Source organism: Sardina pilchardus, chromosome 2, assembly GCF_963854185.1.
Source record: "Sardina pilchardus chromosome 2, fSarPil1.1, whole genome shotgun sequence".
Lineage (NCBI taxonomy): Eukaryota > Metazoa > Chordata > Actinopteri > Clupeiformes > Clupeidae > Sardina > Sardina pilchardus.
In genome coordinates, this window is record NC_084995.1 from 25,082,554 (window position 1) to 25,095,053 (window position 12,500).

The window sequence follows — 12,500 nt, forward strand, 5'->3', positions numbered from 1 at the left end:
TTCAATAGGAATCGCTGGTCACCTAATGGTGTTGAAAACTGTGAATCTGTGTATCATTAGCTGAAGTGGAATGTCAGATATGGCAAATGTGATATATGTGATATATAGGCGTACAAGCTTCCGCCTCAAATGATACACAAAACTGCAACATCCTCCCACTTCCTCAGCACCTAATATCCATCATTTCAAAAGCAATTGAAAGACGTCTCCCTTCCTTTGTGCCTCATTGTCACATCAGATAAAAGCATAAATGGCATTTTTAATATTTAATTAATAAAAATAGGCTGAAATACAGAACTGTAAGTTCCTCACTGGAATGGACCTTGACTAAGAGCGTCTGAGTCTTTGGAATCCCGTCCACATATTCAGAACTTGGCACTGCGCAAAACCAAAGATGCCAAGAGTAGCTGATTCTAGACATGGAATGCATCAAAACCAAAGTTCTGTTACTGTTGACTTTTCATTACATTCTTCTGTATGTGAAGTATTTAACCTTGAAAATACAATTTAAATCACACTCTGTTAACCAGACAGAAAAAAAAACATGTTAAAACCGCATTATATAAAATTATACATATTTTCCTCTTTCCTCATATGGTAGTTATTACAGTACATCAGTCAGTGCACCACACAGATGATCAGACCCTCCGTGTTCAGATGCGAGATGAGAGATCCTGCATGTTCTGAAGCCTGGTTATGGTGACTGTGTTCAGATGCGAGATGAGAGATCCTGCATGTTCTGAAGCCTGGTTATGGTGACTATTTGAATCAGTTCTCTCCTCTCCCTCAGTTGTGTGAGTCACGGCTGCATATTCTGCTGCCCCATCTGCATCCAGTCTACTCTCTCCCTGGCCTGAGTGTACTCATCGCCCAGTCTCCTCTCTCCCTGGCCTGCGTATACTCATCGTCCAGTCTCCTGTCCTATCAGAGTCTGTCTCACTTTCCTCACAGACCTGATCCTCATCTCCTCTGAATGTCAATGTGAGGTGTTTGTGGCGTGTCTCGAGTCCTCATTGTAAATTCTCTAAATACACACATTCTGCCTCTTGAATAAATAACTGCTCTGTCTGGAAGTATCGATATGTCTATGTACCTCAATACATGAGGAGTCATCTTGACACTTCATGGCTTCATTACACCTTGCATAACTACTTTTGCAGCTGTTTCATAGATATCTCATTTGCAATCATTACAACTCATGCATATGTCTTGCCATCTGGTACAGTCAAGGTACACAGCTTATATTAGGTTATTTCCACTTGTACTGTACTGAAAGCTGCCATGCTAGTGGCAATATGCAGTTGTATATGGGAATAAGAACGGCTGTTGTTAATTTAGCAACGGAGTAGTGGAATAGTGGTGTATTGACGTGTGGACTTTTTAATACAATGGGCCGGTAAAATATTATTCTGCACTTCCCTACAGCTTCACTGCACCACAGTACCCTGTCCATGTTGCCAGAGTTACTGTCAGTCAAGTTGTTTTCGCACAGTAGGCTGCGCCGGGCTGTGCTGTGCTCATGGTATGGTTAGCATGTGGCAGAGCCTAATGAGAATATGTGATAATGGAAGTTCTCATTGGCCAGGATGTCGGCTGGTTTGTTAGTCATCATCCACCCCCACCCCCACCTCCACCCCCACCCCCAAATCCCTTCCAGCGCACCTGTCATGAACTACAGAGTCCGCGAGAACAGCAAGTTCTGGACTGTCCTCCACCCTGGTGACACGTCTCCATGGCAATGAGCTGAGCTCTCTGTTCTGTGTGAAGGGTTGTGTCCCCGAGCCAGTGGCGTGCTCCTGTGATGTGGCTGCACCAATCACAGCAGAAGACAGGTCTTGCTATGCAAATGAGAGCCAAGGGCGACAAAAGTGCATCTAGAGTCTTGTGTATAATATGCAAATACTCTTGCAACTAAAAGAAAAAAAAATCAAAGACCTTTCTGCTTATTGTAGAGCACAAGTGTGTGTGTGTGTGTGTCTGTGTGTGAACGTGTGTACGTGTGTGTGTGTGTGTGTGTGTGTGTCTGTGTCTGTGTGTGTACGTGTGTGTGTGTGTGTGTGTGTGTGTGTGTGTGTGTGTGTGTGTGTCTGTATACTTGAGGATGCCCCAGTGCAAATGCTGTACATTTTGGAAATAGGGCCCTCTGCTATGCCAGACTCCCACTGATTAGGCTATGTGGTGAACTGAACACAATCAGCCTAAAAGGCACACACCCCATTACCGCTTAGAAATCCTACAATATCCGTTACTAAGCAACAGGTAGGAGATTACCATGTGCCTATACCTGCTGAGCGTCGTGCTCCTAAAGTATTTGGGCAAGCAGGAACTACACACTACACACACACAGAGAGCTCCTGAATTCACACATACCTCCACACCAATGTCACTGCAGCTCGGCTTGCCTGAGTTGCCTCTGACTCAAAATGTCACATATTTAATGATTTATTGGGCTACATTTTAGTGATCTGAATCTCCTGGTCAGAGACGGCAGGTTAAAGGCGTGCCCAGTCGTCCACATTCATCAATTTAACTGTTTTAATTGTTCAAAAGGGTTGTTCTTATGTCTTAATCAGTCATGGGTGCGTTTTAGACGTAACATCCTTTAAAGTTTAAACCAATGGGAGTGACGTTTGTCATTGCCTTTAAGAGCAAGCAGCGCAACATCAAACAGTGCGCTGGTATTCTGACAGTCAGCGCATCTGAAGGAATCTGCTTGCATGCGAGACAGTGCAACACCAGGATTCCACTACGCCTTGCTTTACTAAACCCTGAGCTGTCTGGCAGAGTACAGCCTACATGCATCTGCACTCACCTATCATTTGAACTCATAGGCAAAATGAAACGAACTTCACCGTGGTCTCATAGGCAATGACAGTTCTACACACTCATTTACTTTCACTATTGACTGGGTTACAATCAAAAACACAGCCTGTAGACGAGTCGTCTCTCGCATCTTCAGCTGTGCTTTATCCTGTATGCGCCTTTCACTTTGGACCAGGTTTTTCTAGGCCAGAGTGGCGTAATGTTTTTTAGAGGGTGCAAGATAGCGATTTTTGGATCATGTGCCTGGCCACACATTGTTTTAATTGACACACTCTTGGCTGCAATGTTCAATTGAAGTGGAGCGCTTGGTGAAAAATGCATCACTGAATTGGGTGTAAGATACGAACACGACTTGTGCCGCGCTTGGTGCCACATTGTGCTGGGTATAGTATAAGTATAAGTATAAGTATATATACGTTTTTGATCCCAAGAGGGAAATTTGGTCTCTGCATTTATCCCAATTCGTGAATTAGTGAACACACACAGCACGCAGTGAATACACAGTGAGGTGAAGCACAACACCAACCCAGAGCAGTGAGCTGCCTGCCCAACAGCGGCGCTTGGGGAGCAGTGAGGGGTTAGGTGCCTTGCTCAAGGGCAGTTCAGCCGTGGACTGGTCGGGGATCGAACCAGCAACCCTCCGGTTACAAGCTCAAAGCCCTAACTAGTAGGCCACGGCTGCCGGGCAGAGCCCATTGAGGATGGAGTCACATGACCCTGTGTGCATGCATATGGCGAAACCTGAGAAATATGTTTGATTCCTATCCGGTGTGGTCTGTGCTTGTCTAAAATTGTCACTTATGAAAGGGTCTTGAGAGGAAGTCCATCAAAACTTGCGCCACTATTTATGTGATAGCTGTTATGTACTTATATGAATATGGGTATGCATTTAAAGCTCCCCTCCAAGTGATACGGTGTAATTGGGGCAATTTTTCAAACATCTCTGCATGATGAATGCTTGGCTAATGGCTAACTGTCTTCACTTTTAAGAACTACGCGGACATCCGAAAAGAAAATGAACTATTAGCTATTACACAACTGCCTGCACATTAGAGTGTGTGTGTGTGTGTGTGTGTGTGTGTGTGTGTGTGTGTGTGTGTGTGTCTGCTCAACAGACACGACAGGCAAAATGACATGAAAAGATGAGAAAAAAGAGCACAGGATGACAGAATGCAGTGACGACCACTGAATGGGAGAGACAGGCAGACATTCGGTCTGCACTGCGTGTCCTGAGGCATTTCCCACTAGGAACTCAAAGCAGGCAACGCCGCGCGCCGTGTCTTCAGCCAAACCCCGTCGGAACAGATTAGTGCGAGTGCGTGTCCATCATAAGCCATTTGGGTGAAGGGCCGGGTTTGCATGAGAGACAGTGAGAGTGGCCAAGAGCAGAAAACACGTCCTTCCTTCACAGCCATTTCCTCAGCATTTCAAAGGCAGCCCTCTAGCACACTCGCTCATACACACACTCACACGGCCTACATACTAATATGAAACAAGAACAATGGCTACGTTGAATTTGACACCGTTCCAGAGATAACACATTAATTACACCAAGATGTTCATGACCAAAACAGCACTGATGTTGCAAAATAGGGTGAAGGGTGAAAATGACTGATATTGATTTAGTCACATAAATGCAAACCCCTATTTTCAGCAACAATTACGTTAGTGTCTGCGTGATGAACTCATAGCTTATCCTTAATTAATCATGATTAAATGCTAATTGGTTATTAAGAACACCTTTGTAATTGGGTTAGCACACCTAAAACTCATTTTGCTGTTCAATAAAGCAGTTAAATAGTCCATCCGTGGGTTGCGAGTTATTCCTAAAACTCAATTATTGGTTAAAAATGGGCATTTCCCAAGAAACATATCAGTTTTACAAAATGAAAGTTATTATGTGAATCAGATTTCCTCAAAGCCAATGACTCCACACAAATGTGTCCACTGCAGCCACATGAGAAAAGAGTTAACTGAATTAAATCTAAAAGAGAGAGACACTCGGTATACCCCTTTACAGGATAAAGCACCAAGAAAATACCACAGTCCTCTACAATCGGGGATGTTGGTCTTAGAGACAGAGAGTCAGAGGAAAGCTATATCTGATACTGGCAAACAGTAATGAAATGTTCAATCTGAAAAAGGAACACTTGAACTGTACATGGAGTATTACCATGGAGAATGAGGTGAGCACAATGCAGACCAAATGAGAGGTAGAGTTCGAGGACTGTCTGATGCCTTCTGTTAAACCATGTGAATTGTAATGGCACAAGATTGATGATATGTACAAAGTGTGCAAGTGATAATGAACTTAAACTCAGGGGCAGATGTACTATCGCTTTTGCACTCACTTGAGGCGTATTTTTTTTTTACAACGTGCAAATAAAAACATGGTATGGTACTGTATGTACAAACAGGCTACACTAACAGTAAAACCGCAGACAGCCTGTCGGAGCTGAGAATGGCAATTTGCGCTTTTCCGTGTCATGCGTGTGCATTCATAGGAGGGTCAGGGCCCAGGGGAAAGTGGGAGTTTTGTGTAAAAAGGTGGGATGAGAAGCGTGAAATGCACCTGTATGAAAACTGCCCATGAAAGTGCATGTCTGTTTTGTGGTGAAATATTTCCGCCTTCCAAAAGCAGGTGTTAATCCAAATTGTGGTTAAATGCGTGAGCATATCAAAAGCAACCTTAACTTTCGCTGGCCTTTCGAATGTCTTACTTTCACTTCTTCCATAGCTTACATGCACAATCAGTTTGAGTAGAGCAGATTTCAAAATTCAAAATTTGTCCATATCATGAATATGTCCCAAAATCAAGGCCTGCAAGATATCTCTGTTCAAATCTTGTCTATATTTTTTCATCCTTGATTTTTACTTTTTTACATGATTTTACAGCCTGGTTAATATTTTGAAAAATAGTATTCATAGCCATCTCAAACTAGGGTGAAATGTTTACTGGAAGTTAACCATTTTACAAGTTTAGGACCAAAACATTATGTAGACACTTGGAGCAAAACCTGAGATGGGCCAGCAAGCAACCATTCCCCTGGATTCAGTCTGATTTGACCTTGGAATGACCCTGATGTATTTGAACTGTTGCAGAGTTCTGTAAAGAGTCTCAGGTGGGAAAAGCCCCAGATGTGAGTTGGGTTTAGCCTAGAAATCTAGACGCACCCTAGCGGGCAAAAATATGTTTGCCTAGCGGGATGGTCTAGGGTCGCACCGCTGAGGCCAAGCCTGCTTTCGACTCCAGGCCAGCCTATCCAATCAGAACGCTCTATCTGTGTACGGAGTCCTTGAGCCCGCCTTAGCTCACCTTCGGCTTCCGATATTGACGCCAGGGCCCAGGGGGCTGGACCATGCGTCCTCGTTCGGCGAGTTGGGTGTGAGACCGTTGCACAACCATAGAGAAAAACGAAAGATGGATGAGGCTAACGAAGCGCGCTCGTTTGAATCGGCTTTGGAAGAGTTAGATTTGGGCTTTTCTTTGAAGGTTGAGCAGAAAGAAGCACTCAAGTCATTCGTTTTAAAGAAGGATGCATTTGCCGTTTTGCCGACCGGCTACGATTGGTCACAAATACTGGCCTATCACGTGCAGAGGCAGTTTGAAAGACAACTGTTCATCCCACCCACAGGCTTCAGCTCAGAGAATGGTCCCATTTCTGTATAGTTTGGCTTGCCAGGCTAGGTTGGGTTGAAATTTCCTCTGAATATCATCAAAAAGCACCAGACACTGACCAATATAAAGATTCTATATGCATAACATATAGATTCCGGAATAGAACAAATCTGTGAAAAAAAACAATGTATACTGTTTATGTGCTAGGTCAATCCTTTAACCAATGAGACAAAGATAATACTCTACATTACACAGCTAAAAAGGGCAGAAACAACAGCCAATTTCATCTTCTTGTCTCCTAAATCAGTCTCTTAAATAGTTATACTGTTGTCTTTCGTTAAGTATGCACGCACTATTTGACTCTTAGAGTGTGTTGATTATACACAGCTGTCACCATCACAACTGAACCAGAGAGTCTTCATTACTCCAGTGTCATCCCATCCGCAAGAACACTCATTCTCTTTTTCTCGCTTTCTCTCTCTCACTCACACACACACACACACAAAGCCATATGTTAGTGTGAGGAAAGAAAGAAAGAAATAATTGGCTGGGTTCATTCATTTCCTTCCAAGAGGCCAATTCCACCTTGCAAAGAGAAGGCGAAAGCGAGACACATCAGGACCACAGTGGGGGCTTGTCTCCATTCATTAAAACACAGGAGCACTGGCGACGTGTTGAATTATCCAGTGACGGCGCCGAATCCCTTGATACGGAGAGACCTTTTCTCCACCGAGCGTCCCTGCGAAGCACCGCTCAGTATGTACCGCATAAAAGATTCATGACGGGGGCATAAACAAGACATGGCTGTGACATGCCGCGGATGAGGACGCAGAGCCTAGAAAGCAGACGCTTCATGTCTCATACATATCAAATGATCTGGGTGCTTACAAATGGGACTCTGCCATACGGAGATGGAATGTAGTTCATGACAAAATACAGGCAACAACACACAGCTTCTGCGCTCTTCAAAAAAACTACCCATCACAACATAGCAGTGGACATGTAAAGGGTTGAGGGAGATGCTAATACAAATGTACACCGTGTACAAAAATGCTGCAGCCATTTGATTAAAGCTAGTTATCACACAGCTCTTCAGAGTAGTGCAGAGAGTTCCATTCACATGGATGGGCCTTCCTAACGTTCGGAGGTCTGTTAAATCTATATAATGACCGACCGCTATCAATTTGGGTTTGGTGACAATGTCACGCCACTCCTTGCAACAGACAGCAAGGCAGAAGAGGAGGCGGTGGTGTCCCCATCACAGGGGAGGAAGCTTTAGCCAGTCGACAACAGCCTCAGTGGATTTACAAGCGATAAGACCTGCTCAGAGAGCACCAGAAGTGCTGTTTGCCTCATATTAAAAGTTTAAACTCTTCAGGGGGCCTTTAAAGGAGTCGTAGAATTGATGAACTGAGCCTTTCACCTCGTTATGTGATGTTAACACAACAGGTATGCAACTTTTGTCTCTCTGTGTAAACGCAGTTTTAAATTCTTAAATCACACCTTTACAATGGCACAGTAGCTTCCTATTGACTGCCTTCCTATCGACTGAACGGGTGACTGCCCTGAGGGGCCTCTGCTTCTATGCCCTTCGCTGGATGATTATAAGGTCGCCTTACATCCAAACCCCTTGTGACAACCTAAGGTGCTGAACTCAGCCCTTAGGAGTAGAGCCATTGAACTGCCCACCTTTCACCTTGATGTTCAGCACAGAGAAGACGTGGTTACACAAACTCAATTTCAATTTAATTTCACTTATAGAGCGGCAAAACATTATACATGTCTCATGGTGCTTTACAGAGTGTTAAGCATTGAAAAAGAGCCCATGAGTAACAGGGGGGTAAGGAAAAACTCCCTAGAATTGGAGATACATATAGGAAGAAACCTCGGAACAAACTCTGCCAGGTGGGAGCGCCGTGTGCCTACACCAGCTGAACATGCCCCTTGAGCAAGATGCTGTTCAACATGGATATCGCTCACTCGTAGCCTGCTCCATGCTCTCAGCATCACGACTGCAAGTGCCGGCGAGCGTCATGCCTGATACTTGTGTGAATTGTATGAAAACAAAATGGAAAACTGAGACTTTGCTTTAAAAGAGTAAAGGACACGCCTACACATACACCTCAACATAAACATCAACAGGCTGACTGCACAGATAGAGGCAGAATCACTGCCAGTGCCAAGTGATGAATAAGGCGCTTGAGAGGTCTGAAGGTACAGTAACTGCACAGGAGTACTGGTACTGTATATGAGCAAATGAATACAACTGGGTTGTTTGTTCTGACTTCTCCCCAGGCAACTGCCTCTGACACTGTTGATCTTCTGCTTGGAACAAAATTAAATTGAATTAAATAAACGTACAATAAAAAAAAAGACTTGACCTTCTGGAAGCAATTAATGTGTTTACACGCGGCGTGGGCTGATGCTATTTTTGCAACGCTTCTCACTGTAAAGTCTCAATGGAGCACGTCATGGCAATTGATTGCAACTCAAACTGTCCTTTTTTATCTATGTTTGAGGGCAGGAAAGCACTTGGACATTTTCCAAGAAATCGTACATGAAAGTTCACTGAGAGTGTAAGGAACTCTTCACACCTCTCCATATAATCTATTGCCTTTTGATTACATTTTGTACAAGTGATATCAAGAGAGCAACAAACACACATGGGACCCAATTTCCTTCCCTACCAGCCACAACTTGTTCTCTGCTTAAAAGTGCTAGAGAAACACAGGGTGATTGAAAGGGTGACAGAAGAGATGGTGAAAGACCAAACACAGTGATAATGATCCCATTGAGGCTCCTCTCACTATTTTACTGGGAGGTTTGATCAGCTCAGAGCATCTAAACAACCCCCTTCAGCCTCTTCCTTTTTTTGTCCCTCTCTCTCACTCCATTCTCCACTTCCTTTCCATTTCCCCATCCTCTCTCTCTTCTCCCCTCTCTCCCCATTTCTCTCTTCTCCTCTCTCTCTCTCTATCCACTTCTCTCTATCTCTCTTCTGCTCTATCTCTCTTCCTCTCTTTAATCTAATCCTGCCACCAGGACTCCATGGCGACTCCGATCCTTTCTCATCTGCTATCCCTCAGGGCTCAGTGCCATAGATAAGGGTACTAGTGACCGACTCAAAGTCTCCCCCTCTCGAGTACAGCAGGAAACGCATTAGATATTAAAATGTAATTGGCCGCATGAGCTACCCATGGCTGCATTTATTAGTTGGGGCCAGGTCCTCCATGTTGCCCATGCCAACAGTGAGGGTTGAGTGTTGTGAGCTAGCAGACGCATGTGGTGGGCGCTGTTAAATCACGGTGGCGTGTGTTGTGTCTAGACCATCTTGTCTGCTTTCTCTTTTTCCACCGCCCACTTCCCACTTGTGTCTACTCCCAGTAGCTGCCTGAGAGGGCTGTCGCCTATTGAAGAAAAATACATAGCAGTGTTTTGTTTCCCCCCACAGAATTGCAGCCTGCGATGGATACGGCCAAGACGTGGCCATGGCCCGCTCCACTCTAAACTACAATCTGGACTGGATTGACTCAGCCCACTGCGCTCGTCAAATCTACACCTGCAGAATGGCTGCAGGCAGAGACATCTATCTGATGCTCGTCAACTGCCTTTAAGCTGGAGAATGGCGCCTATGTCTCTGGAAAGGCTTTATAGAATCATTTTGTTTAATTTTGCATTTAATTGTCACTTTCAACTTGTTAGGATTATTGCTACTTTCTTGTAAGAATCCCTGTTACCATCTCATACCTAATGGTGGCAAGAATAAGTGGTCATATGCTGCACAGATTACAACATTATCCTGGAAAGGGCTTTGCTGCTGCGAGTATAAACGATCAAAACTCAGTTCAAGGTCTGGCACCAACATAAAATCACAGTGCAGACTAGGATAAATAGAAAATCTCCCAACACAAACACACAAAAAACACACTGTTATGGCCTAAAACAAGGAGGAAAAATACCCATAGTGTACCCATAGTGCACTACATTTACCTTAATCCTAGCTAATGCACACAAGAATAACTGCATAAATAACAATAACGATAATTTAAAAATCAGTTGAACATAAAAGCACAAGGGCACTTTCTTGTCTTTACTGAGCACAGCAGCTTTGATGTCGAGGGCGGCCAGCTTTGAATGCAGACAGCGGTGTTGGCTACACTGTCCACTCAAAGCCGACGTCCCCTGTGACGGCATCATTACTCACGACAGCTGTGAGGATAAGGCTGCCAACCTGTCCCAACACCCCGCCGGTGTGGGCTGAGAGTGGCAAAGCAGAGCTGGACACCATCAGAGAAAACAAATAAAGTGGTGCAGTGGAGTGGCAACTCACCAAGACTGAGCTCCAGGTGCTGCACCCTGGAGGCAAACAGGACACCTACGAGCAAGACAACAGAGAGAGAGAGAGAGAGAGAGAGAAACAAAAAGAGAGAGAAAAAGACAGCATTAAAAGATTGTCATCTGATTCAAAAACGGAAATTACAGTGAAAAAGAATAAATGCAGAGACAAAAGGTCGATGACTCATTACCCTAGTAGCATCTAACGTATAGAGAACGTTTTTTGTATTTGGTTCTCTAAAGGTTAGGTTAGAACCAAACCAAGAACTAACGTTTAGAGAACGTTCCCTCTGGTTATGCAGAAACCTCACAAACGTTCCCCTAACATCTTGGGAAACACAGAACCACAACGTTCTCCTGTGGTTCCACTGTATACCTCCACACAACGTCATGTTTGGTGTTTTTTTGGGTTGATCTGAGAACCAAGACTTTTAGACAGCACAAGAAAACACAGCAACAGCACAAAAGCAAAGAGGTCTGATAAATCAGTACAAACAAAAGCCAGAGCCGCTCCATGCAAATCACCCATGCTGGCTCTGCCCTCCCTCCCCCCCCCGCTATCTTGCAGCTCTGGGGACGCAGGGAAGTTGACGGATGGCCACAGCCGCCTCAGATTACGCGGCCGCACACTCATCCATAATTGCGGCGGTGGCGAGTGTCAGTGTGCGGGCGTCTCCACATCCATCGCCGTGAGAGACCCCCACTGACGGCTGCGCGGGAAAATGACTGAGGGGAAGACGCGTCAGCCGCACTCAGGTGGCACGAGAACGAGCGGCGGGAAGGGGGGGGGGGGGGGGGGGGGGGGTTCACCTCGACGCCATGTTCTCAATCAGCTCCTCTGTGTGACAAATGGCCCCATTTACAGGGATGGAGAGAGTCTCCCTTGTTGCCATCACGTCTGCTAACTGGTGTAGGGTCATCAGCAAATCTCTCCGTTCAGCTCTGTTTATTTACAGTAACGCAATCGGGACCACTGGGGACAGATGTGAATGATGTGTGTGACAGTGGCCATATGGTTACTGCGTCTACTCTATACAGAGCCTGCAAATACATATTGTCGGTACGATGTGATTATTTCTCATTCAAATCTGAAAGTGAATTTACAGTCTTTCAAGAATGAACTTTAACTAACGGCACTGCCGCCTGAAATTGCACTCTTGAGTCTCATTGATACACACTGTTTCTATATTTGTATTGCATCTTTATATCTGTCTTACAGTACTTCCTGCAATGTTATATTGCTATGTGTCTAAATGTACACTTATGGTACTTCCTGAAATGTTATATTGCTATGTGTCTAAATGTACACTATGGGTCTGGGGAGCATTGCAATTTCGAATCCTACGTTTAACCTGTACATATTGACTTGACTTGAAATTACAAAATGCAAGCCCATTCCTTTCCAGCCTCTTTATGATGGCTTAGGAGAGGGTGGGATAGAGGAAAGAGAGAAACGGCTGCTGGTGGAAGTGGCGTTGCAGCTGTAATGTTTAAAGTCGGCTTGGGTCAACTCCAGAGCAGGTAGGAGATGGAGCTCCACAGTGTCCAGCGTAATGTCTCGCTGCCCACGCCAGACGAGCAGGAGACTTGGGCACCGAGCGCTCAAGGTCAGTCAGAGCAGGCGGGAGGGCGCACTCAGCCAGCCATCGGCACGGCAGCGGGCATCAGAGACGAATGTGCTGAGCTCCGTGCCAGCCTGACTAAGCATATCCCGCCCTCGCCC

At 45.0% G+C, this 12,500-nt stretch overlaps 1 protein-coding gene across 3 annotated transcripts in view; it reads right to left on the bottom strand.

The window, feature by feature from the left end:
* Window positions 1-12,500, bottom strand: part of inpp4b (inositol polyphosphate-4-phosphatase type II B) — a 273,163-nt gene that overhangs the window by 166,130 nt on the left and 94,533 nt on the right. For all 3 annotated transcript variants that reach the window (XM_062523240.1, XM_062523223.1, XM_062523231.1), the window contains exon 2: window positions 10,773-10,817. In XM_062523240.1, coding sequence (XP_062379224.1) covers window positions 10,773-10,817 — 45 coding nt within the window. The remainder of the gene's footprint in view (window positions 1-10,772; window positions 10,818-12,500) is intronic.